Genomic DNA, 27,991 nt, shown 5'->3' with positions numbered 1-27,991 from the left:
GTAAGAAGGCAGATGGATTCAAGAGACAGAAGGTACATTCAGCTGAAGGAAGAGTGCATTGGGGCAGATATGATGAGTGAAATTTTTAGATAAGCTGAGCATGAGATGCCTGAGATATTTAGGAGCTGGTTGGATTTTGGATTATAAAGCTTAAGAAAACTCTGGATTTAGCATCAGCATTTTGTAGGAAGTACCTGGAGCCACATGTGTGAATGATATTTTCTCAATGAAGGTATAATGGAAGTGAAAGCACTGGCTAACTTGCTTAACAGAGGGTATACATATAGGTTTTCTTTATGATTACTCCTAAATTATAAATTCACAGGGGAAAAGGGACTAATAAACAGTTTGGAACACCCTGTGACAATCAGCATGGTATCTTTAGGTAGTAGGTTCTGCATAAATGTTTGAATAAGCTCATTTGTATTTTTTCATTTCAAGAAAATCATCCTCTTTGATCACACTTGGAGCTGAAGTCTCTAATCATTTACTCTGGTTTTAATATTAAAAAGGTCATTCTGTTCTAAGGGCAGAGATCATGGAACCTGCCTCTGGTCATGGAGATGGAGAGAAAAGTGCTGTTGGTCTCTAGGAGAGTTTGGTGTTTCCAAAGCTCTCTTGTCCTAATAACTGATAAAGCAGGCTCAGTATTGAGCTTAACAGTTATTCCATTGGCTGGTGGGATTTTACAGATCTCAAAGGAAGTAAATCACAGCTTTCTGGAGGGGGAAGGAAATATACAAAACGATTAAGCTTATGACTTTGATATCAGCACTGAATTTGGAATCTACGTTTCCTACCCTCTCTTACTAGCATCATTGAAAAATGGGAATGACCTAATGCCAAATTCAGTAAGTTGGTGTGTGAATTGCACAGCATGAAAATCTCAGGAAATACACTGCATGGAGCACCTGTCAGAGAGCTTGCTCACTCTAACTCTTAGCCATCACTGTTGTTGTTATCATTGTGGCCGTCATCATCATCATTTCTGTTATATTTTCTAACTAGCTATTGGTGGTATAGAGAGATGATTATTTTTTTTTTTAAAGAATTTATTTATTTATTTGACAGGGAGAGACACAGTGAGAAAGGGAACACAAGCGGGGGGGGGTGGGGGGGGGAGGGAGAAGAAGGCTTCCTGCTGAGCAGGGAGCCTGATGCAGGGCTCAATCCCAGGACCCAGGGATCATGACCTGAGCCAAAGGCAGACACTTAGTGACTTGAGCCCCCAGGTGCCCTGAGAATTGATTATTTTTTTTTAAATTAATTTTTTATTTTTTATAAACATATATTTTTATCCCCAGGGGTACAGGTGTGTGAATCACCAGGTTTACACACTTCACAGCACTCACCAAAGCACATACCCTCCCCAATGTCCATAATCCCACCCCCTTCTCCCAAATCCCCTCCCCCCACCAACCCTCAGTTTCGTATCATGCTTAGTGATTATTTTTATTTACTGATTCATACCTACCAGGTTTATTTTGAAACAGTAACAATTTTCTCCAATAACAATACTGTTATTTCTTTTTATCTTTTGTCTTATCTTACTGCATTAACTAGAGCTCCCAATATAGTGTTGGATGGTAATAATTACTACAGGGATACTATCTTGTTTATTACTTCGATGGCACTGCTTCTAAAGATTTATCATGTATGGTATTTGCTCATGTTTGTGTTAATTTTATTAAACTGTTAAATGGAAGGCAAGTGTAGAAAGTTCTGAATTATATCATGTATAATTTTTATTTTAAATTCCTAAATGATAAGCCATTTCTTTTTTAAAAAGATTTTATTTATTTATTTTAGAGTGAGAGAGACAGCATGAGAGGGAGGGGCAGAGGGAGAGGAGAGATAGAATCTCAAGCAGATTCTATGCTGAATGTGGAGCCTGACACGGGGCTCAATCCCAGGACCCTGTGATCATGACCTGAGCTGAAACCAAGAGTTGGACTTAACTGACTACACCATCCAAGTACCCCTGATATGTTCTTTCTTTGAAAATATGTCATATTAATTGTTTTGATGTTCTGCCACAGGTAGTGGACTACTTGAGGGCAAGAAATGATTCTTCATAACTTTTCTACAGTACAGGGTACCTAGTAGATGCTCATTAAATATTGGTGAGTGTTGTCCTAATACATATTGCTGCTTGAATTAGCAAATAAGTCAAATACTCTTGTTAATAACAAGATACATATTATTAACATACTTAAAAACCTAGCAAACAAACAAAAGTGTTGCTTAATCCTATTTGGCTAAATATTTATGTGACTAGATTAGAGCAGACTTCTGTGTGTAATTAAGGTAAACTTCTTCCTTTTCTTTATGAAACCATTTACATCAAATTGCAAACTGGCTATAATTTCTTAAATGAGAATAATTTATACTTCTTGTCACTTTCCTTACTTACATAATCAGGCTAGTTCTGTTTTCTATGAGAAAAAAATTTTCAGTAATTTTTTTGACTACAATTTATGAGAGTAAAGATTATGTTTAACAATACATTTATACCAATTCTGTGGGCATGAGATATGTCTAAGCTTGCATATTCTTCTGCCTACACCACGGGAGACTCTGCCTTCAGAAAGGCATTCATGCATATTGTGAGCACCAAAGTGAAGCTTCTCCTCTCAACATCTCTTACTTCCTATATGCATAAAGTCTGTAAGACACAACATCCAGAAGCTTTTGGGTTGTCGTGTAAGCAAAACTCAAACACAATTTTCATATTGATTAATTGAACTTAGAGATATCTAAAAAGCTAGAAGAAACCAAAAGTAGACACATGGGGGTTTCCTGCAGTCTTAAAAATGCCTCTTAATATCAACCCAAAAGACACAGTATGCTTCTATTTCCCACCAGATTGGTAATATATTAGGAATGGCATTTTGTCTGTGAGTTTATCACATTTTTTTACCACTCGTGCTAATTGTGTAATAAGTGCCCAAGAGCCATACTGTTATTCCTGACCTACCTGAGGAAGTTGTTGACTACACCTATTACCTTGATTTTGGTGATGGCATCTTAAGTGTTTGCATGTGTCTGAATCCACCAAACTGTACCCATTAAATATATATAGTTCTTTGTATTTCTTTCTTTCTTTTTTTAGATTTTACTTATTTATTTGAGAAAGAGAGAGAGCATGTGTTTGAATGCGCGCACTTGCCACCTGGGGGGTGGAGCAGAGGGAGAGGGACAAGCAGACTCTAAACTGAGCATGGAGCCTGATATGGGGCTTGGTCTCATGACCCTGAGATCATAACCTGAGTGGAAACAAGAGTTGGACGTTTTAACTGACTGAGCCACCCAGGAGCCACTAGTTCTTTGTATTTTAATAAAGCTGTTAAAAAAAAAAAACCACCTTATCTAATAAACAACAACAAAAAAATCTCCAAACAGGGCCAAATGGGCAAGGTGGTCACTGGTACAAACTTCCAGTTTTAAAATAAGTAAGTTGTAAGGGTGTAATGTACAGCATGTTGACCATAGTTATCACGTTGTATTGCGTTATTTGAAAGTTGCTAAGAGAGTAGATTTTAACACTTCTTATCCTGAGAAAGAAATTTTGTAAATGTATGGTAGCAGATGTTAAATGGACTTATTGTGGTTATCATTTCACGATATATACGAATATCAAATCAGTATAGCTGGAAATAATACAACATGTTACACATCAATTATAGTTCAGTTAAAACACAATAAAAAACCCATAACCTTCTATTCATGACAATTCAGTTCAGCAAGTTCTTAGAGGGTCTCACATGTGCTGGACACTGTGATAATCACTGGAAATAGAAACACGGTCAACACATGCCCACCTTTTCAAACAGATCATGTTCAGTAGTCTCAGAATGGTTTTGACATTTGAATTAATGTTTAATACAACCTTTGAGTGATGATGATTCATTTGGGAAGGAAGTCAACATGATAAGACACAATATTGTTGGGTGGCTGGCTCTTATGTCTCTCCCCACATCTGTCTAAAAGTTTGTGCCTTAGACTATACTGATCTCACACAGTCTTGTCAAATATAGCCCTTTCAATTCCCCGCACCCTTGGCTCTCTGGGTTATTTTATTTTACCTTTGGTAAGACCATGTGGACTCCCACTTCTTACTGATTTAGAACCCTTTATTAATCCCAAATCTATTGACTAAATTCCTTATTACATGTTACCTTTTCCTACTCCCCAGACACCATTATTCATTCAACTATCTAAAAATAGTCACACTTCAACCTCCTCTCTTTCATCCATAAAGCTAGCAGTTGTGTGATAGGCAATCACATCCTTAGTCAGGAATTAGGGAAACCAAAATTTCATTTCAACATTCAACCCTTTTTTGAGAGGTCATAGAAAATGGTTTAATTTACAAGTTCTCATAGTAATTTCCTTTATTCTCTTAATATACATTCATAATTGTTATAGCTAATGAGTGCACAGTTTCTACCATGTGAAACTTACTTTATAGTTTCTTGGCCTTATTATTATTGTTTGTAAAAATTATTTTTATTAACATATAATGTATTATTTACCCCAGGGGTACAGGTTTCTGAATCATAAGCCTTACATTCTTCACAGCACTCGCATCACATACCCTCCCCAATGTCCATAACGCAGTCACCCATTCCATAACCCCCTCCGCCCAGCAACCCTCATTTTTTTTTCTGAGAATAAGACTCTCTTATGGTATGTCTCCCTCCTGATCCCATCTTGTTTCATTTATTCCTTCCTAACCCCCTAAGCCCCCCACACTGCCTCTCAAATTCTTCATATCAGGGAGATCATAATGATAATTGTCTTTCTCTGATTGACCTATTTGGCTAGGCATAATACCCTCTAGTTCCAGTCACGTCATTGCAAATGACAAGATTTTCATTTCTTTTGATGAAATACTGCATAGTATTCCATTTTGTGTGTGTGTGTGTGTGTGTGTGTGTGTGTGTGTGTATACATACTACATCTTCTTTATCCATTCATCTGTTGATGGATATCTAGGTTCTTTCCATAGTTTTGGTATTGTGAACATTGCTGCTATAAACATTTGGGTGCAAATGCCTCTTTGGATCACTACATTTGTATCTTTAGGTTAAATATCCAGTAGTGCGATTGCTGGGTTTTAGGATAGTTCTGTTTCCAACTTTCTGAGGAACCTCCATGCTGTTTTCCAGAGTGGCTGTGCCAGCTTGCATTCCCACCAACAGCATAGGAGGGTTCTGCTTTCTCCGCATGCTCTCCCACATCTGTCGTTTCCTGACTTGTTAATTTTAGCCATTCTGACTGGTATGAAGTGGTATCTTATTGTGGTTTTGATTTGTATTTCCCTGATGCCGAGTGATGTGGAGCACTTTTTCATGTGTCTGTTGGCCATATGGATGTCTTCTTTGCAGAAATGTGTATTCATATTTTCTACCCATTTCTTGATTGGATTATTTGTTCTTTGGGAGTTGAGTTTGATAAGTTCATTATAGATTTTGGATGGTAGCCCTTTATCCGATAAGTCATTTGTGAATATCTTCTCCCATTCTGTCAGTTGTCTTTTGGTTTTGTTGACTGTTTCCGTTGCTGTGCAAAAGCTTTTGATCTTGGTAAAGTCCCAGTAGTTCATTTTTGCCCTTGGTTCCCTTGCCTTTGGCGATGTGTCTACCAAGAAGTAACTGTGGTTGAGGACAAAGAGGTTGCTGCCTGTGTTCTCCTCAAGGTTTTTGATGGATTCCTATCTCACATTGAGGTCTTTCATCCATTTTGAGTCTATTTTTGTGTGTGGTGTAAGGAAATGGTTCAGTTCCATTTTTCTGCATGTGGCTGTCCAATTTTCCCTAATATCATTTGTTGAAGAGACTTTTTTCCATTGGATATTCTTTCCTGCTTTCTTGGAGATTAGTTGGCATAGAGTTGAGAGTTTATTTCTGGGCTCTCTATTCTGTTCCATTGATCTATGTGTCTGTTTTTGTGCCAGTACTATACTGTCTTGATGATCACAGTTTTGTAAAAGAGCTTGAAGTCTGGAATTGTGGGGCCACCAACTTTGGCTTTCTTCTTCAACATTCCTCTGGCTATTCGGGTTTCTTTCTGGTTCCATATAAATTTTAGGATTATTTGTTCCATTCCTTTGAAAAAAATGGATGGTATTTTGATAAGGATTGCATTAAATGTGTAGATTGCTTTAGGTAACATGGTCATTTTCACAATATTCATTCTTCCAATCCATGAGCATATAATGTTTTTCCATTTCTTTGGGTCTTCCTCAATTTCTTACATGAGTACTTTATAGTTTTCTGAGTACGGAATCTTTGCCTCTTTGGTGAGGTTTCTTCCTAGGTATCTTATGGTTTTGGGTGCAATGGTAAATGGGACTGATTTCTGTGTATTGATATTATATCCTGACACTTTACTGAATTGCAACTGATTTCTGTGTATTGATATTATATCCTGACACTTTACTGAATTCCTCTACAAGTTCTAGTAATTTTGGAGTGGAGTCTTTTGGGTTTTCCACATAAAGTATCATATCATCTGCAAATAGTGAGAGTTTGACTTCTTCTTTGCTAATTCAGATGCCTTTAATTTCTTTTTGTTGTCTGACTGCTGAGGCTAGGACTTCTAGTACTATGTTGAATAGCAGTGGTGATAGCGGACATCCCTGCTGTGTTCCTGATCTTAGGGGAAAAGATCTCAGTTTTTCCCCATTGAAAATGATACTCACTGTGGGTTTTTCCATAGATGCCTTTGATGATATTGACCTATGTACCCTCTGTCCCTACACTGTGAAGAGTTTTGATCAAGAAAGGATGCTGTACTTCATCAAATGCTTTTTCAGCATCTATTGAGAGTATCATATGGTTCTTGTTCTTTCTTTTATAAATGTATTGTATCACATTGATTGATTTGTGGATATTGAACCAGCCTTGCAGCCCAGGATTAAATCCCACTTGGTCATGGTGGATCCTATTGGCTAGTATTTTGGTGAGAATTTTCACATCTGTGTTCATCAAGGATATTGGTCTGTAATTCTCCTTTTTGGTGGGGTCTTTGTCTGGTTTTGGGATCAAGGTAATGCTGGTCTCGTGAAATGAGTTTGGAATTTTTCCTTCCATTTCTATATTTTGTAACAGTTTCAAGAGAATAGGTATTAATTCTTCTTTAAATGTTTGGTAGAATTCCCCTGGGAAGCTCTCTGGCCCTGGGCTCTTGTTTGTTGGGAGATTTTTGATGACTTCTTCAATCTCCTTACTGGTTTTGGTTACTTCAATCTCCTTACTCCTTTCAGGTTTTCTATTTCTTCCAAACTACCAGTTTTGGTAGTTTATATGTCTCTAGGAATGCATCCATTTCTTCCAGATTGTCAAATTTGCTGGCATATACTTGCTGATAATATATTCTTATAATTGTTTGTATTTCTTTAATGTTGGTTGTGATTGCTCCTCTTTCATTCATGATTTTATTTATTTGGGTCCTTTTCTTTTTGATAAGTTTGGCCAGGGGTTTATCAATCTTATTAATTCTTTCAAAGAACCAGCTCCTAGTTTTGTTGATCTGTTCTACTGTTCTTTGTTTTCTATTTCATTGATTTCTGCCCTGATCTTTATTATGTCTCTTCTCCTGCTAGGTTTAGGCTTTCTTTGCTGTTCTTTCTCCAGCTCCTTTAGGTGTAGGGTTAGGTTGTGTACTTGAGACCTTTCTTGTTTCTTGAGAAAGGCTTATATTGCTATATACTTTTCTCTTAGGACAGACTTTGTTGTGTTCCAAGGATTTTGAACAGTTGTATTTTAATTTTCATTTGTTTTTCTGAATTTTTTTTCAATTCTTCTTTAATTTCCTGGTTGATCCATTCATTTTTTAGTGGGATGCTCTTTAGCCTCCATGTATTTGAATTTTTTCCAACTTTCCTCTTGTGATTGAGTTCTAGCTTCAGAGCATTGTAGTCTGAAAATATGCAGGGAATGATCCCAATCTTTTGATACCAGTTTTGACCTGATTTGTGACCCAGGATGTGATTTAGTCTGGAGGATGCTCCATGTGCCCTAGAGAAGCAGGTGTATTCTGTTGCTTTGGTATGGAATGTTCTGAATATATCTGTGATGTCCATCTAGTCCAGTGTGTCATTTAAGGCCTTTATTTCCTTGTTGATCTTTTGCTTGGATGATCTGTCCATTTCAGTGAGGGGGGTGTTAAAGTCCCCTATTATTATTGTATTATTGTTGATGTGTTTCTGATTTTGTTATTAATTGATTTATATAGCTGGCTGCTCCCATGTTAGGGGCAGAGATTTTTAAAATTGTTAGATCTTCTTGTGGGACAGACCCTTTGAATATGATACAATATCCTTCCTCATCTCTTAGTATTCTTTGGCTTAAAATCTAATTTATCTGATATAAGGATTGCCACCCCAGCTTTCTTTTGATGTCCATTAGCATGATAAATTGCTTTCTACCCCCTCACTTTAAAACTGGAGGTGTCTTTCGATCTAAAATGAGTTTCTTGTAGACAGCATATTGATGGGTGTTTTTTTTTTTTTTTTTTTTTTTTTAATCCATTCTGATACCATGTGTCTTTTGAATGGGGCATTTAGCCCATTTATATTTAGGGTCACTATTGAAAAATATGAATTTAGTTCCATTGTATTGTCTGTGTTCCTTTCTGGTCTACTACTTTTAGGCTCTCTCTTTGCTTAGAAGACCCCTTGCAATATTTCCTAGAGGGCTGGATTAGTGTTTGCAAATTCTTTTAGTTTTTGTTTGTCCTGGAAGGTTTTTATCCCTCCTTCTATTTTCAATGACAGCCTAGCTGGATATAGTATTCTTGGTTGCATATTTTTCTCATTTAGTGTTCTGAATTTATCATGCCAGTTCTTTCTGGCCTGCCATGTCCTTGTGGATAAGTCTACTGCTAATCTAATATTTCTACCATTGTATGTTACTGACTTCTTACTTACTTCTTCCTGACTTCTAGCTGCTTTCAGGATTTTCTCTTTGTCACTGAGACTTGTAAGTTTTATTTTTAAATTACAGGGTGTGGACATATTTTTATTGATTTTGTGGGAGGTCTTTGTGTCTCCTGTATTTTGATCTTTGTTGTTTTTGCCATATTAGGGAAATTCTCTACTATAATTCTCTCCAATATACATTCTGCCCCCTCTTCTTCTTCTTCTGGAATCCCCATTATTCTAATATTGTTTCATCTTATGGTATCACTTATCTCTCAAATTCTCCCCTTGTGGTCCAGCAGTTGTTTGTCTCTCTTTTGCTCAGCTTCTTTATTCTCCATCATTTGGTCTTCTATATCCCTAATTATCTCTTCTGCCTCATTTATCCTAGCAGTAAAAGTCTCCATTTTTATTGCACCTCATTAATAGCTTTTTTGATTTCAACTTCTTTGATTTTAGTTCCTTTATTTCTGCAGAATGGGATTTTATTTCTCCAGAAAGGGTTTCTTTAATATCTCTCATGTCTTTTATTGGCCTAGCTAGCACCTTGGGAATCGTCATTCTGAACTTTAGTTTTGACATATTACCAATGTGTGTACTGATTAGGTCCGTAGCCATTGGTACTTCCTCTTGTTTTTTTTGTTTTTGTTTTTGTGAGATTTTCCACCTTGTTATTTTATCCAGATAAGAATATGTGAACAAGAAAATAAAGTCTAAAAGGTGGTAAAAACCTCAAAAATGTAGGCCAACCAAATCAGAGGAGAGCCAAAACCCAGGGGAGAAGGAATGGGGAAAAAAAATAAAAATTAAAATAAGTAAATGAATAAATGAATAAATGAATAAATTAATATTAGACTGGTGAACTTGATTTTGGGTGTATTTTGGTCTCTTAGAAGAAACTACTTCCCAAAATTTTAAAGAAAGTAAAACATATATATGCAAAAATAAAGGTAAAGATGATGAACGGATGGAGTATAACTATAAAGATGAAAATTTTAAAAAATTCTAAAAAAAGGAATTAATAAGTTGGTTGGAAGAAGGAAAAAAAAAAGAGAAGAGAATGTGCTCAGGCTGGAGATTAAAACAAAGCCATATGCTAGATTTAGGGTATATTTTGATCTATTAGAAGAAATTGTATCCCAAAATTTTTTAGAAAATAAAACCTATATGTATACAAAAAATAACATTATATACAACGAAGGGATAAAATATGACTATAAAGAAGGTTTAAAAAGATTTTTTAAAAGAATGGTATTGTTAAGATAAACTAGTTAAAAAATGTTAAAAGAGGAAATAGGAAAAGTTAAAAAAAGTAGAATAAGAAAAACATAAAATTAAAAAAAATTAAACTTTGTAAGACTTAAGGATCACGGGGAAGAAGCCATGAATTCTATGCGTTGCTGTCCCCTAGCTCTGGAGTTCTGCCATTCTTCATTGGTGAGCTTGGTCTTGGCTGGATGTTCTTGCTGATCTTCTGGGTGAGGGGCATATTGCAGTGAGTCTCAAATGTCTTTGTCCAAGATGGAATTGCACCAACCTTGCCAGGGGCCAAGCTAAGTAATCTCTTTGGGTTTGCTCTCAGGAGTTTTTGTTCCCTGAATGCTTTCTGTAGAATTCTGGAGGATGAGAATGAAAATGGCAGCCTCCCAATCTCTGGCCCAGAGGAGCTGAGAGCTTGGGGCCTGACTCCTTAGTGTGCCTTCAGAAAAAAGCAGTCAATCACTCCCATCTCCCTAGTCTCTGGCTGTGCTCTGAGCTCACGCTGCCTGTGACCAAGCATTTCTGTCTCTGGTGCACAGCCGTGTTTGGAGTCTCCAAACCCAGCTGATTCCTGGTGTGCTGCTACTCCTGGAGGAGGAAGGTGAGTCTCTCCAGATCTGCCACTTGTGGGGTCCCTTCTTGAAGAGCAGTGGTCTGTGTGTTGGATCACAGTTGAAGGCAACCTTGTTACTTCAACAAGGAGTGAGAGCTCACTCCTTGGCTCTGACTATGTAGTTGGCTTTCCCGCTCTGATACCTGGGAGTTTTGCCACACTCAGACAACCCTGATCTTTCTGTGACCCCGTGGGACCTGAGACCACACTGTCCACACAAGGGTTCTACCTTTGCTTAGCCTCTGGAGTGATGTCTGTCAATGAAGCAGACTTCTAAAAGTTCTGATTTTGTGCTCTGCTGCTCCACTGCTTGCTGGGAGCAGGCACCTCCCCCCGTGGTTTATCTTCCTGTCACTTGGGATTCACTTCTCTGCATGTCCTACCTTTCAGAAACTGGTTGATTTTCTGTTCCTAGAATTGCTGCTGTTCTTCTCTTCTATCTCCTGTTGAGTTTGTAGGTGTTCAGAGTGGTTTGATAACTACCCAGCTGAACTCCTGGGACCTAATGTCCTATCAGTCTGCTAGTCCTCCTCCATCTCTCTGGACCTCTAGACCTTATTATTAATAGTAATTTTACCTCATTGCTTTTGCTCAAAATTAGCCTTCTCATTCTCATTGGATATCAACCATGTTATTTTTCCCTGCCACAACTCTTTCTCAGGATCCCACAGCAATGCTGTGTGACAGATGTGTTGCCTGGGGTGGTGACAGTATGGATACAAATGGATGAAATGTTTTCACTGCAATTTGGTCAGCAGCCTGATTTTCTGTATTTCAAATTCTGGTTGCCAACTGCCTGCAGGAAATAATCATCTTCTTGATGATTTTTCGTATCCCCAAACAGGCCAACACTGTTTATTATGGTGGAGGTAGATTTTTTATTTTGTATTGCATTTCTTTCTTTCTTTCTTTTTTTTGGTTGTGTAATGTGATTCTTTTAAAGGTGTACAATGCAATAATTTAGCACATATATATACATGCTGTGAAATAATTATCATTATCAAGTTAATCAACACATCCATCACCTCACTGTGTGTGTGTGTGTGTGTGTGTGTGTGTGTGAGTGTATGGTGAGAACACTTATGATCCGCGGGCTTACCATGGAGATACCACAGGTTTGGTTTAATAATAAATTAATATTTCAAGAAAATGAGTCGAATAAATTACTGGGTTTCCCAGTGAACATAAAAATTTTATTTATACTATATTGTATTGTTAAGTGTATCATAACATTATGTCTGAAAAAATGTACATATCTTAATTAAAAATACTTTGTTGCTGAACAGATGCTAACCATCACTCAAGATTTCAATATATCATGATCACTGATTACAGATTACCATAAGAAATATGGTGATACATGAAAGAGTTTGAAATATTGCAGGAATTACCAAAATGTGACACAGAGACATGAAATAAGTAAACGCTGTTGGAAAATGGTGTGGATAGCCTCATTCCTAATTAAAAAAAAGACAAAACAAAAAACAGCATCAGTGAAGGGCAATAAAGCCAAAGTGCAATTAAATGAGGTATGCTGGTTTTTTGAAGTCCTGTATTTCCCCATAATTACAGGGACCCCACTCAAAGCAAATTTTCAGCTTTTCTATGTTCATAGAAAATTCCCAAATTCTTAGTGTGGAATGACTTCAAAAGTCATTTTAGATGTACTAGCTAGTTAGGTTTTTAAGTAACTAAAGTTCTTGGGTCAGTTTTGCTGAGATTTGGAGATGGAGCTTTTGACTTGAGGATTGAATGTTGCACACACCTGCTTGATCCTGTGGGCCTAGTTCTTAACTTGGCTAATTCAGAATTTGTGTTTTGATGGCAACTTCCATAAAATAAGTAAATTACTTTTGAGGAAGATATAATTACTTCACTGAATTTCTAAGGGGTTTATTTTAAATTAGTTGGTGATTAATAGTTGACACTTAACTCTTGCTTGGGAGATTTGGTAATGGGTAGGAATTTAAAATTGTCAGTTCTAATTGGTTTTGTTTGAGAAGATAGAGAATTTTCATATTTATAGAAGCCTATAAATTATGCGGGGCTACCTATTGCATGATTTCTTTTGCACTAAAATTCTTTGCCAAATAGTCTTAATATATTGGCACTTAATTTAGCTCAAATTAATAGATTATATTGTATTTAATTTAAAGTTTAGTTGGTCTTTCTCTGTCATGGTTATCATCATTAAAAGAAATACAATTCACTAAAATAAATGAATAAAGATGAATAAATGAATAAAGAAATAATAATAAATGAATAAAAAATGAATAAATGAATAAAGAAAGTACTTTGAGAAAATTGTAGGTTCACATGTACTATAAGAAATAATACAGGAATTCTGTGTACCTTTTACCCTGGTGCTCCCTTGGTGTCGTCTTTCATAACTATAAAACAATAGCCCAAGCAGGAAATTCATTTTGATATAATCCACCTACTTAATTCAGCTCTCACTGGTCTTATATGCATTCGTTGATATGTGTGTGCATTCAGTTTTATGCAGTTTGATTACATGCATAAATGCCCTTGACCACTACCATAGTCAAAATGCAGAACAGTTTCTACACAGGAATCCCTCCTGCTACCTTTACATAGCCGCAGCCTCTTCCTTCTACCTTGTCCCTTGCTCTCTCTAGTACCTGCCAAACCACTCATCTGTTCTCCATCTCTATAATCATTAGACGACTTGAATAATTAACTATGCTTGATTTCTAAATAGTAATTGGAGTTCTACAAATATTAATAAATTCGTGTGGCTAAGATGAAAGAGAAAGTGTGGATGATAGGTGTGAATGGTGACGGTTCTTTGTGATCACTCTCCTAATGCTGAAATCCTAACTGATTTTAAATGAGGCCACGGATAGGTCCATTGTATTCTTAAATTCCATTTGCTTTCTGCATGAACAGGGTCATGGAAGTTTCATGGTTTATTGCCTAATGTGCAAAATGGACTGGTCTTTAGATTTAGTTTTGAGTTAGAGGTCAATTTGTGAAAGGATTAAAAAACTTGAGAAGTTTTCCAACAGCGTTTCCACCATTTTCCAACAGCGTTTACTTATTTGGGTTGTGTGTGTGTGTGTGTGTGCGCGCGCGCGTGCATTTTTGCTGTGTGTTTTATCCATATAACTTGTTTTACTTTGAATTAAAAAAGGACAAATGGGGAAACACTTTTATAGTTGCAGTTTTAATTAAAAGTGGATGGTTCAATATTTTTCCCAAAGCTATCAGTTTATTATAACAGAATCCTTTTCTCTATTCGAACCCAGTAGTATAGAAAATAAATTCTGAATGATTAAAAACATGTTTCAGGGCGCCTGTGTGGCTCAGGGGGTTAAAGTGTCTGCCTTTGGCTTGGGTCATGATCCTGGGGTTCTGGGATCGAGCCCCGCATTGGGTTCTCTGCTCAGCAGGGAGCCTGCTTCCCCCTCTCTCTCTCTGCCTGCCTCTCTGCCTACTTGTGATCTCTGTCTGTCAAATAAATAAATAAATAAAATCTTTTTAAAAAAAGGGAAGGTCTTTCTGAAAGATTATTTAAAAAAAAAACCAAAAAAACAGAAACATGTTTCATTCTCCACAACATAAAATCTTTGGCTACTCTCAATGAAATCATATTCTTGGGAATGAAATTAGTATTTAAACAAAACAATATTAATATGTTTGTATGAACTCTTTTGAGGCCTGTGTGAAAACATGAAGTAAAAAGTTAATAAGACTGGTTAGCTCATTAATACTAGACTGCATGACCAATCCTGAATTCCAAACAAAATACCTTATTATAGACCAGCTCACCTTTCTCTTGGACTGTGGAAAGTAGAATGTCCAAAGAAATTCATTCTCTTTAAACATAGTCTTTCAATCCTTTCCAAATTAGAGTCAAATTTGGTATATGAATATTACAATAACTTCCTAAGAAAGCATTATATGCATTAAAGAAATTTCGCTTTATAAAGGAGACATTTTTGCAAAATTACAAAATAGTCATATTTTAACATTTCTTATTTAAAAAAAATTTTTTAAAGATTTTATTTATTTATTTGGTAGACAGAGATCACAAGTGGGCTGAGAGGCAGGCAGAGACAGAGAGAGGGGGAAACAGGCTCCCCACCGAGCAGAGAGCCTAATGCGGGGCTCGATCCCAGGACCCTGGGATCATGACCTGAGCCGAAGGCATAGGCTTTAACCCATTGAGCCACCCAGGTGCCCTGACATTTCTTATTTAAAACATTTGGTTTTTACAACCACCTTGTGGCAAATTATCACAAAACATTTGTTTTTTTACAATCATCTTGTGGCAAATCATCATATACTAAAATGAGGTAATATTTTTATATATATTGTGTTTTTTCAAGTTAGGACAGATTGATTCTTTTGAAAAAACTTAAATAATTGTAGATTCATATGTAATTGTAAGAAATAATACAAAGAGAGCCCCGTATCCTCTACCTAGCTTCTCCCAGTGGTAATATTTTACAAAAAGTATAGTACAATATCATGACCAGTTTATTGACATTGATGTAGTCAAGATACAGAACTTTACTATTTCCAAAATATTCCCCTTCTGTTGCCATTCTATGGATGCACTCACATCTCCTCCACCTCAACCCCAGGGCAATGATTAATCTGTTCTCTATTTCTATAATTTACTGTGTGTTTTCACTCTTTTTTTTCCCTTTGTTCACTTGCTAGAAATTTTTCAATTTTATTGTCTTTTCAGAGACCTAACTCTTTGTTTCATTGATATTCTCTATTTTTAAAAAAAATATTATGGATTTCCTTTTTTATCTTTATTATGTCCTTCTTTCTATTTGCTTTGGATTTAGTTTTCTCTTCTTTTTCTAGGTTTTTGAGGTAAGACATTATGTTATTGACATGAGACTTTTCTTCTTTTCCAATGTAGGTTTTAGTGTTATAAATTTCTCTTGGCATCACTTTAGTTGTACCTTACACATTTTGATATTTTGTATTTTCATTTTCATTCAGTTCAGTGTATTGTTTTGATTTCCCATGAGACTTTCTTTTTGCTGCATGGGTTATTTAGAAGTATGTTGTTTAGTTTCCAAGTGTGTGAAGACTTTCCTGTTTTTCTGTTTTTGATTTCTAGTTTGAGCCCATTGTATCTGAGAACCTAGTCTGTATGATTTCAGTTCTAAACTTGTTGAGATCTGTTTTATGGCCCAGGACATGGTCTGCCTTGATATATATTCTGTGAACATTTGGAAAGAATTTGTACTCTGCCTTGTTGAGTGAAATGCCTACATGCCCATTAGGTCCTCTTGGTTGATGGCATTGTTGAGTTCTTCTATATCTTTGTTGCTTTTCTGTCTCTTTGTTTTATCAGTTGAGCAAGGAGTACTGAAGTTTCCAGCTTTAATTGTGGACTAGCCTATTTCCTCTTTAAATTCTATCAATGTTTGCTTCACATATTTTTCTGTTTTTTTTTTTTTTTTTAAAGATTTATTTATTTATTTTAGAGAGAGAGTGAGAGTGTGGGGCCAGAGGGAGAAGAGAGAGAATCTCAGGCAGACTCCCCACTGAGTGTAGAGGGCTTCCATCTCATGACCCTGAGATCTGACCTGAGCCAATACCAAGAGTCAGTTGCTTCACCGACTGAGCCACCAAGGTGCGGGCACCCCTATTACTTTTTGTTGCATATACTTTTCTTTCTTCTTTCTTTCTTTCTTCTTTCTTTCTTTCTTTCTTTCTTTCTTTCTTTCTTTCTTTCTTTCTTTCTTTCTTTCTTTCTTCATTAAAAGATTTTATTTATTTATTTGACAGACAGAGATCACAAGTAGGCAGAGAGGCAGGCAGAGAGAGAGAGAGGGAGAAGCAGGTTCCCTGCCGAGCAGAGAGCCTAATGCGGGGCTCGATCCCAGGACCCTGGGATCATGACCTGAGCCGAAGGCATAGGCTTTAACCCACTGAGCCACCCAGGTGCCCATATACTTTTAAGATAGCTATGTCTTTTATCTTAGGTAATGTCCCTCTTGGTCTCTGGTAGTTTTGTTTGCTCTGAAGTCTACTTTATCTGATATTAACATAATTGGGGAAGTAAGGGTGTCAGTAGAAGTTTAGGTTCCCAAGCAGCTGCTGTTGACATCCAAAGTGGAGAGCTCCTTGTAGCTGATGGGCGGGGATATGAGTTCAACCCCCCAGGCCACGTGGTCTCCACTGACACCACAGAGGGTTGGCCTCATTGCTAGGCTGACTCCCTACTTGGTCTTTTCTGACAACACCCCAAGGAGGGCTACCCTTTAACTGCCAGCAGGAGAGGGAAGTCCAGGCTCTCCACGTGGTCTTTACTGATACCTGAGGTGTGAAGGGGCATGTTACAGACCAGCGTGGTGAACATCCTGGCTCTCTACTTCATTCTGAAACTGCTCTGCAGAGACTGTAGTGTTACCTCCTTTCAACCTACTAAGGGTGGATCTCCACTTGTCCTTTGCTGGTGTCAATTGGGTTAGAACTGCAGTGTTTTTGTGTGATGTTTGGCTTAGGTCGAGCTGTTATTTTATTTTATTTTATTTTACTTTAAAATTTTATTTATTTACTTATTTATTTAATTTTCAACATAACAGTATTCATTGTTTTTGTACCACACCCAGTGCTGCATGCAGTCCATGCCCTCTCTAATACCCACCACCTGGTTCCCCCAACCTCCCACCCCCGCCCCTTCAAACCCCTCAGATTGTTTTTCAGAGTCCGTAGTCTCTCATGGTTCACCTCCCCTTCCAGTTTCCCTCAACTCCCTTCTCTCCATCTCCCCTTGTCCTCCATGCTATTTGTTATGCTCCACAAATAAGTGAAACCGTATGATAATTGACTCTCTCTGCTTGACTTATTTCACTCAGCATTATCTCTTCCAGTCCTGTCCGTGTTGCTTGTAGCAACTTTTGTAAAGTTGGGTATTCGTCCTTTCTGATGGAGGCATAATACTCCATAGTGTATTTGGACCACAATACTTTATAGTGTATTTGGACCACATCTTCCTCATTCATTCGTCCGCCAAAGGGCATCCAGTCCAGTCCTGTCCATGCTGCTTGTAGCAACTTTTGTAAAGTGGGGTATTCATCCTTTCTGATGGAGGCATAATACTGCATAGTGTATTTGGACCACATCTTCCTCATCCATTCGTCCGCCGAAGGGCATCTTGGCTCTTTCCACAGTTTGGCAACCGTGGCCATTGCTGCTATAAACATTGGGGTACAGATGGCCCTTCTTTTCACTACATCTGTGTCTTTGGAGTAAATGCCCAGTAGTACAATTGCAGGGCTATAGGGAAGCTCTATTTTTAATTTCTTGAGGAATCTCCACACTGTTCTCCAAAGTGGCTGCACCAACTTGCATTCCCACCAACACATGTTGTTTCCTGTCTTGTTAATTTTGGCCATTCTAACTGGTGTAAGGTGATATCTCAATGTGGTTTTAATTTGAATCTCCCTGATGGCTAGTGATGATGAACATTTTTTCTTGTATCTGATAGCCATTTGTATGTCTTCATTGGAGAAGTGTCTGTTCATATCTTCTGCCCAATTTTTAGGTTGAGCTGTTATTATGTAAAAGTTTTCTGTCTAGTCAGGTGGTTCCTCTCCTTCCTTGCTGCGGAGAGTGTGGTTTTCTTGAGGCTTTTCTTTTTTTTTTTTTTTTTTTGAGTCAGTGTCTGTTGTTGCCAGCTTCTCAACTCCAAGTCCCAAATACATAAGGCAAAAAGAAAACAGAGAATTTACCACTGTGTTGTTCTTTGGGATCTGAGGTCCCTAGCTGGTCTGCTTTCTGCTTTTTGCCTTTCAGAATCATCTCATATTCATTTTATATATAATATCCAGAGTTTTTAGTTGTATTCACTGGGAGAAGTAGCAAAAAATACACTTACTCCATTGTGCAGAAGTGGAAGTTCCAGAATGCTTCTTTTTAAGAACATCTAATTTATGGGTTCATGTTAACTTAAAAATGGAATAAATGTGAATATTGAAATTATAAGAATTTGCATGTTCTGACTTTAATTAATCAGTACCTATAACAACAACTTTAAGTACTTTCAGTAAAATACAATATTTTTATTTCAAATTGTATTGTAAATGATCACTTACCCAGAAAAAAATGTTTTGTTTGTTTTTTTAACTAAATGTGCCATTTTATTTTGGATGCAATTGTTGCCTTTGGAGTAACAGCCATTGACCATGAAAACTCCTCTTCTGTTTTAAGTACACTATGATTTTACTGCCCCTCTATGGTGAAGAACACTTGTAACTGAGGAGGAAGAGAAAGCAATATAAAAGATGTTAAACATTTTCCATATTCTCACTTGATGACTGAAGAGCAATTTAAAAATCATGGATTAGCACATTCTAATCAAATTTGCTCCTGGTTAAACTGGCCACATTGTATAGAGCAAAATATCTGTAGAAGCTATAGTATATATGATGCTTATGTTCCTGAAAATGTTATCCTGATAGAAAGGCTAAATCTGCACAAAAGAAAACAAAAAATGTATTAATTCAAGTAAAAATGAGCAAGGGATGATTTGCAGTGTTCATGTTTGATAACTGAAGTCACAGTTCTCTGAATCAAATTTAGAGTTCTGAAACTTGGTCACAGCTTACCCAGCGTTTTTCTAGGATTGAAGTAAAATAAAATAGCTATTGAACTGAAAAAAACAAACAAAGAAAAAACCAGCCAGAAAACAGAGCAAAACAAAAAATGAATGGTGCTTGGCTGTTTCTGGATAATGAATGAGAAGAAGTCAGTTTCACTACCATGCTCACCCAGATGGTTCATTAGGCCCACATTTCATTCTCCTTTCTGGGTAAGTGAGCTTTTTCTAGCTCATTTTTAGTGTAGTTACTTTTAAGTCAGGATCTGCATTGTGTTTTCCTGATGACTAAATTACGGTGTGTATTCCAATCCAAAAAATTAGTTTTTGTTTATTGTCTCCTTCCATAAATATCATTAAATGTGAACATTGAACTATGAATATTATTCAGAAGTCTCTAAAACTATATACCAGACTATTCACTGAACTGCTCTTTATATTATAAATATGTTGGGAAATAAACTCATAATTTTCAGGAATAGGACTTTTTTTATTCTGAAACTAGTTCTTATCATAGATATTTTTTCCATATTCTCCATTTGAAGTTAACCTGCCAGGTTGTCATTTTATGTTATTTAAAATCATAATTGTCATAATCTCTGGGTTTTTATGGCTAATAATATAAACATCTTTCTATTTCTATTTTTTAATCCATAATGTCTTACTGCAAAACATTAAAAGGGTTGTTTTCCAATGTTCCTTAATGAATGGTTCTAGAGAATAAGTATTTGCAGCCTGAAATTAAAGATTTAGGGTTTGCAAAGTGTTGTATTATTGGGACTTGGTTACTGAGGTAAATTGATGAGTTTTATCTTCTCATTTGATTTAAGAATTTCTAAGTCGCCTACAGAAAGACAGAAATGCAAAGCTTTAGACTCTATCATCATCATCATTACTAATAATTATTATTTTAAATATTTTATTTATTTATTTGAGAAAGAGAGACAGTGAGCATGAGCAGGGGAGGGGCAGAGGAAGAGGGAGAAGGAGAAGCAGACTCCCCGCTGAACAGGGAGCCTAACATGGGGCTGGATCTCAGGACCCTGGGATCATGACCTGGGCTGAAGGCAGACATTTAACCAACTGAGCCCCCCATGTTCCCCTGGACCCTATGATTATTAATAAATCTGCAAAACCCTTAATACTCAGTATTCTCTTTCTATGGACCACTTATAGAAATTTGTGGTTGTTTAAAGATGTAATTATAAATTTTTTGATATCTCTCTTTAAAAGATAGAGATTAATTCCTCTCCTCTTAAGTGAGACTTGGTGGCTTGCTTTTAGCTAATGGAATATGATGGGAATGACCATGAGTGACATCTGAGATTAGATCATAAAAGGCATAGTGGGTTTCCCTTGCTTTCTTTCTAGAATCACTCATCTGTGGAAAGCCAGTTGTCATGTTGTAAAGACACTCAGGCACCCATATGAATAGAACTGTGTGGTGAGGAACTAACATTTCTTCTAATCAGCCACTGAGAAACTGAAGTCCTCTGCCAATAGCTGTGTGAAGGCACCATCTTGGAAGTGGATTCTCTAGTCCCAGTCAACATCTATAGTGACAACATCTATAGTTGAAGTCTTAACTGAAATCTCTTAAGAGACTGAGCCCAGAACCACCCAGCTAAGCTTCTCTCAATTGTGAGATAATTAATGTTTGTTGTTTTAAGCCAAAGGGTTTTGGGTTAATTTGTTACATAGATAGAGATGATGAATACAGACATTTTCTCCTTAAAATTCTGTTCTTTTGGAATCACGCTTTGTACCAAGTAGATTGTACCGTGATAGATGAAGCATGACTTTGTTATTGAGTTTTCTGGAAGTTCGTTGTGGTTTTAAGAGGTGTGTGGGTGCCAAGTCAGCAGAGGTGGATTTTGATGACTTTGTAATATGTCAGTTTGGTTATGTTAAAATGTATACCCCAGAATTCCCATTCCCTTTATGTTTCCGGTTAGGGTGACACACAAGACATTTTTTCATGAGCGCTGGTGGACAGAAGTGAAGCAGCAGCCATTTTGTCTTTTTACACTCAGATGGTCAAGGCAGGTACTTTCATATCTCACACACATTGTTGCTTATATTTGGGTTCATCTCACTGGGGAGAGACAGTAGCCAGGCCTGCAGCTGTTTCATCTTTTCCTGGGTCCTCCTTTAACTCTCTGATTCTTGGGCTAAGTGTGTATTTAGGTCCATGATAAAAAATGCCAACTTCTTCGGGACACCAGCAACATGAAGGTTGGAGGCACTAAGAATTCACATGTATTTTAGTGTGTCCTTTTGGTTTCTAGCTCATGCTCATGGTTCCAGTTTGTTCTTATTCTCCCTCCCTTTACATTTATCTTCTCTTTTTGATTTCCTGACCTGCAGATTTCTAGCTCCTGCATCAGACCAAAAAAAAAAAAAAAAAAAAAAAAAAAGCCTCTGGAGATGTTTAACTAACTTCCACAATACTTCAGTCAAATTGTCAAATCCCTGTCACAAGTACTCTTTCTATCTCTATCTGTACCTGTATTTCTTTGTAATTTATCTTAATCTCTTAATAGTTCTCCTTCTCTGATTGAAGCTTGACTAATATAATGATATTTACCATTATCTTGTACCTTCACATATGTTGGTTTTTAAACTCATTAAAGTTAGTGCCAGGGACGCTTGGGTGGCTCAGTTGGTTAAAGTTAGTGCCAGAACCATAAAGGGTTCCTGTGAAACACGGGGATTACCAGTTGCTGTCTCCAGGATTCACTGAATCTGATGCTAGCTTAAGGATCTACACTTTGTATATGAATCAGATTCAGGCTGTCCAAGCACCATACTTTGAACAAACACTTATGGATGCTTTGTCATATTTAAGATAAAATATATTTTATTGAAATGAAAGTTTTTCCAAAGTAGAATTTCCTCTCCATTGCTGGTGGTGTTAAAGCCAAACCTAGGTGAACCCATTCAATTAGAATTCATTATTCACTTGTATGTTAGGTGCATGTTCCAGGGTGGGAATGAAAGATACCTCGTAGAAAGTTTGACTCAGATAAAAGACTATTCCAGATAGGAGGATATCAAAACTTTAATTTTCAACAGTATTAGAAGGTAGACAATGAAATATTATATCATAGTTTAAAAAAGAGGTAATGGGAATGTTTTTCTGTTTGTTTTTTTTTTTTCATTTCCACAGCTGGATTCTGATGGCACTATTACGATAGAGGAGCAGATTGTCCTTGTGCTGAAAGCTAAAGTACAGTGTGAGCTCAACATCACAGCTCAGCTTCAGGAAGGAGGTAAAGGTGCTAAAAATCATGTCTTCTTGTGTCCTGGCCCCAGTCCTCAAAAAAACCCAAGTTCCCCTTTTAAGTAGTAGTTGGGTATTCCTCATCACTCATTCCATGTTTCCATGTGAAGGATCATGTAGCAGAGCCATGCTCTTTTCATTTCTTTTTTAAAAAATTATTTTATTTTTAAAATTTTTAAAAGATTTTATTTATTTATTTGATAGAGTTCATAAGTAGGCAGAGAGGCAGGCAGATAGAGAGGAGGAAGCAGGCTCCACGCTGAGCAGGGGCTTGATCCCAGAACTCTGGGATCATGACCTGAGCTGAAGGCGGAGGCTTTAACCCACTGAGCCACCCAGGTGTCCTCTTTTCCTTTCTTTAACCACAAGCTCTTCCTTCCCTATGGACAGAATGACTTGCCTGACTTTAGAGTTTCAGAATAGCAGCTGGGCACATGCACAACAGTCTGTTTCTCAGGCCTCTTTTTGGGATCTCTTTGCTTGCAGACAGCATGCATCCTGGTTTGCCCTCAACCAGGTAGTAAGCTTGGAGAGACAGACTCTGTTCTTGTGTGTATTGCTTGCAGTTTGGTAGTATATATAAATATTAGAAGAACAAATAAGCAGACCCTTTTATATGTACCTAGGCCCTGTTCTCAAAATATTTTTTCTTTTTAGTAAAATGGTTATTTAATTTCCATATGCCTGACTCTCTGTGTAATTTCTCAACTAGTTCCACCTTCAAGTGGGGAACTAGAAAAGAAAAACAATACTACAGGTGAGCTTGTGGTGGCTTTGGTGCTCTTGGGGTTACTCTGCTGTTATAACTGCACAGGAACCTGTGGCTTGTTTACCTCAGGGCCTGGTGATGACTCATAGTTCTTATTGGGACCATTGAGAAAAACTATTTATTGGAATCTTTGGAGTATTAGGTAAATTATAATGTTTTATATGGGAAAATGCCTTGCCTTGATAGTTGAGTATAATTTAGGAATTTTTTTTTTTTTTTAAATTCTCAACAGTCTGAATGCAGCAGATGTCTCTAAAGCTATGCTGTACTAAAATTCACAAGTCAGAAAACAACAGATGTTGGTGAAAATGTGGAGAAAGGGGAACCCCCTTCACTGTTGGTGGGAACGCAATCTGATACAACCACTCTGGAAAACAGTATGGAGGTGTTAAAAATAGATGTTAAAAATAGAGATACCCTACAGCCCACCAATTGGGCTACTAAGTATTTATCCAAAGGATACAAACATAGTGATCCGAAGGGGCACCTGCAGCCCAGTGTTTCTGGCAACAGTGTCCACAATGGTCAAACTGTGGGAAGAGCCCAAATTTTCATGGACAGATGAACGGATAAAGAAGATGTGTGTATTATTTCTATAATGAAATATTATGCAGCCATCAAAAGAATGAAATCTTGCTGTTTGCAGTGACATGGATGGAACAAGAAAGTGTTGTACTAAAAGAAATAAGTCAGAGAAAGACAGATACCATATGATTTTGCTTATATGTGGAATTTAAGAAATGAAACAGATGAACATAGGGGAAGGGAAGGAAAAATAAAATAAGATGAAATCTGTGGGAGAGGCAAACCATAAGGGACTCTTAACTCTAGGTAATAAACTGAGGGTTGCTCGAGGGGAGGTCATTGTGGGGATGAGGTAATTGGATGCTGGACATTAGAGAGGGTACTTGATGTAATAAGCACTGGGTGTTATATGCAACTGATGAATCACTAAATTCTACCCCTGAAACTAATAATACAGTATATGTTAGCTAAATTGAGTTTAAATAAAATAAATAAATAAATAAAAGCTATGCCCTGGGATGTTTGGGTAGCTCCATTAGTTAAACTCAGGGTTGTGAGATTGAGCTCTGCACTGAATGTGGAGCCTGCTTAAAATTCTCTCTCTTCTTTACCCTCTGCCCCTCCCCCCACCTCTCCCTCTCTTAAAAAGGAAAAAAAAAGCTATGCCCTATAGTGAAATATCTGGTTTGATCTCCTTCATTCTAATCTCCAAATACTTAATTTAAGAACATTTAAAATTTATAACTTCTGGGGCGCCTGGGTGGCTCAGTGGGTTAAAGCCTCTGCCTTCAGCTCAGGTCATGATCTCAGAGTCCTGGGATTGAGCCCCGCATCGGGCTCTCTGCTCAGTGGGGAGCCTGCTTCCTCCTCTCTCTCTGCCTGCCTCTCTGCCTACTTGTGATCTGTCAAATAAATAAATAAAAAAAAAAAATCTAAAAAAAAAAAATTTATAACTTCTTCCTCTTAAATAATATAAGCAATTTGAAATACTTTAATTACTTCCAAATTATATGCTATTGTCATATAATTTTATATTAATAAAGTCATATAGTTTTATCTTAATTATATATTATAATTTTTCTTCAAGATGAAATATGTCTTTTTGTGAACTTGCTTGCAGTGAATGCTCTGTTTGTCAGAAAAAATGTTTATTTCAGTCTCAATTGTCAAAGATACTTTTTCTGGATGTGTAATTCTTGGTTGATAAGTATTTATTTTTAGCACTTGAATATTATTTCATTTTTACTCTAGCTTCTGTTGTTATTGGTGACAAATCAGTTTTCAGTCTTTGTTGATGATATTTTTTTTCTCTGGCTCCTTTTAAGAGCTTTTCTTTGTATTTGATGTTCTGCAGTTTTATTCCGTATCTAGGTATGGATTCATTTAATTTCTGAGGTCTGAGGATTTATGTCTTTCAGTCATTCATGGGAATGGTTTGCTATTTTGTCTTTGAAACTTTGTTCTCTCCCATTTTCCTAGTCTTTCCATCTGGAACACTAATTAGATAAATATAGGACCTTCTCCGACCCTTTGTGTCTTCATAAAATAAATTAGATGAAATAAATATGGCAAAATATTATCAAGTGTCAATTCCAGGTGCTGTATATATAAAATATTCTTTTATTTATGAAAAAAATTGTAGTAAAAAGAAAATACCATTTTTCATCATGTCTGTGGAAGTGGAGGAAGTATAAATGCAAATACCTAGCTATCAAATGATTCAAGTAGTTAAAAACAAAACCCAAAATATTGTTGATCCTACTTTGACTTCACAAATGTATGGCTACACTGTATTATGGGTAACAGTAGAACTGAAAAGAGACAAAGTTGGAGTTTCCAAATTTTAGACTGTTCTGTGTAAAGATCATGGTTTGACAAGCATCACTAATAAGTAGTTTGTTCTGGCATACACAAAAGATGACAGGGAATATAATTAATGGTGTTAATTTATAAAGAGAGATTGGTGAATTACCAGGCAATTAATTAGTTTCTGGGTAACTGGTGAAAGTATTTGCTCACATAGGATGTGAAATGATGATCAAAGAGTAGATGTTAATTAAGATCTCTGTATTAGCTGTGTGAGGCCATGGCTTCCTCAATCCTTTCAACGTTTGTGGATTTTTTTTTTTAAGATTTTATTTTTATTTATTTGAAACAGAGAGAGAGAGATCACAAGTATGCAGAGAGGCAGAGGCAGGCCTAGAGGAGAAAGCAGGCTCCCCGCTGAGCAGAGAGCCCGATGCGGGCCTCGATTCCAGGACCCTAAGATCATGACCTGAGCCAAAGGCAGAGGCTTAACCCACTGAGCCACCCAGGCGCCCTGTTTGTGGCTATTTATTATACTTTTTGTCAAAGAGCCACCAGAGAGATGAACACAATCTACAGAAACCTTATTTTTGAGGAATGTTGGTTTTCTGAATTTTGGGGAGTGTATGTGTATGTGTGTGGGGTATCTTGTAGGGAACTAGAAAAATTGTCCCCTTTAGAGCATGAGGAAAATATCAGCAGATTTATCTCCATAGTAGTTTAAAACTACATAGTTATAAAATAAATGGTCATTGGGTTTTAAACTTGTACGAAGACCTTATTCCATCATGTTAACTAACTCTTGCCAGAAAGTATCAGGATATTGCAGCATACATTTTATTTATCTATGTATCTGTTTTAGAGAGAGAGAGAATGCAAGTAGTGGGGAGGGACAGAGGAAGAGGGAGAGAGAGATTCCCAGGCTGGCGCTGTGCTCAGTGCAGAGCCCTATGCTGGGCTTGATTTCACAACCCTGAGGTCATGACCTGGGCCAAGATCAAGAGTTGGGTGCCAACTTACTGAGTCAGCCAGGCACCCCTGCAGCATACATTTTAGAGGGATAGCTAGTTTTCGGAACTCAAGAATGTGTGTCCAGGTCCAATTTTGGTAGATTGTACAATAGCTCTCTGGTAAAAGATTGGACAGTACAGGTCAATGAGGATGCATGTCTTGTTAAAGACAAAGTGAATGTCTGTGAAGCCATATGGAATGGTAGCAAGATACAGAAGAATGTCTAGGGTAAAGTTGGTGGAAGAGGTTGATTCATTGCTCTCTGTTTGAACAGGAAAGAAAAACAAAACACAGGTAATGGCGGAAAGAAGCTGGTGAAGCCCTGCACCAGAAGCAAGAGCCAGTATAATGGGTTCCTGGGTTGCTTTAATATGTAAAGCACAGTCTTTTATTGTGTGGGCAAAGTGAGGCTATTTCCAAGAAAATGCTCTCTTCTATAAGAACAGTGTGGGTAAGGGAAGGCGTTTCCTTTTTCTTATTGCTTCAGCAATCCCCAAAGCAAATCAGGTTATTTGTTTCCATGTGATATGGAGGACAGTAAGAAATTAATTTCAGGTTTATGCTGAATTCTTTTCTTTACAGATCAGGGTTTGCATGACTATTCAAAACTGAACAAACAACTCGACATCATGAACATCAGCTAGAACAAAATTACTCAGCTACCGTAGTGTAATTGGTAACTAAAAAATAAGGGAGCTATAATGGTAGCAGAATAAGGGTCCCCAAAGATGTCCATACCCCAATACTTGGTGTTATGCCTGTGTATATGCTATGTTAAATGGTGCAAGGACATTGCAGCTGGGATTATAGTTATGGGCCTTAAAGTCGGGAGATTATCCTGGATTATCTGGATGGGTCCAATGTGGTGTGTGGGGTGGATGAATCAGGAGGGGAAAGAGAGAGTGGAAGAGAGACATGATAAGAAGTGTCAGCTTGCCTTGCTGACTTCGAAGATGGAGGAAAGGAGTCATAAACCAAAGAATATAAGTGGTTTCTAGAAGTTGATTACCTTCAAGGAAATGGGGAACTCAGTCCTAGCTGAACTCACTGGACTTATGACTTAAAGAAATAGTGTGATAATAAGTTTGGGTTATTTGAAGCCATTACATTTGTGGTAGTTTGTTATGGTAGCAATAGAAACATGGATACAACATGCATTAAAGCGACGACATGGATGGAACTAGAGCGTATCATGCTTAGCGAAA

At 37.1% G+C, this 27,991-nt stretch overlaps 1 protein-coding gene across 2 annotated transcripts in view; it reads left to right on the top strand.

Annotated features, from left to right (window-relative positions):
* PTH2R (parathyroid hormone 2 receptor) overlaps nt 1-27,991 on the top strand; it is a gene marked incomplete at its 5' end in the record, with an annotated part of 86,198 nt that overhangs the window by 5,536 nt on the left and 52,671 nt on the right. The window contains one exon of one of the 2 annotated variants that reach the window (XM_082688993.1): nt 22,562-22,664. In XM_082688993.1, the coding sequence (XP_082545119.1) occupies nt 22,562-22,664 (103 nt within the window). Of the gene's footprint in view, nt 1-22,561; nt 22,671-27,991 lie in introns of both variants that reach the window. The other variant, XM_082688994.1, reaches the window with a different exon arrangement.

Source organism: Mustela nivalis, assembly GCF_964662115.1.
Source record: "Mustela nivalis genome assembly, chromosome: 11".
Taxonomy (NCBI): Eukaryota; Metazoa; Chordata; class Mammalia; order Carnivora; family Mustelidae; genus Mustela; species Mustela nivalis.
This window is presented reverse-complemented; position numbering and strand designations above follow the sequence as displayed.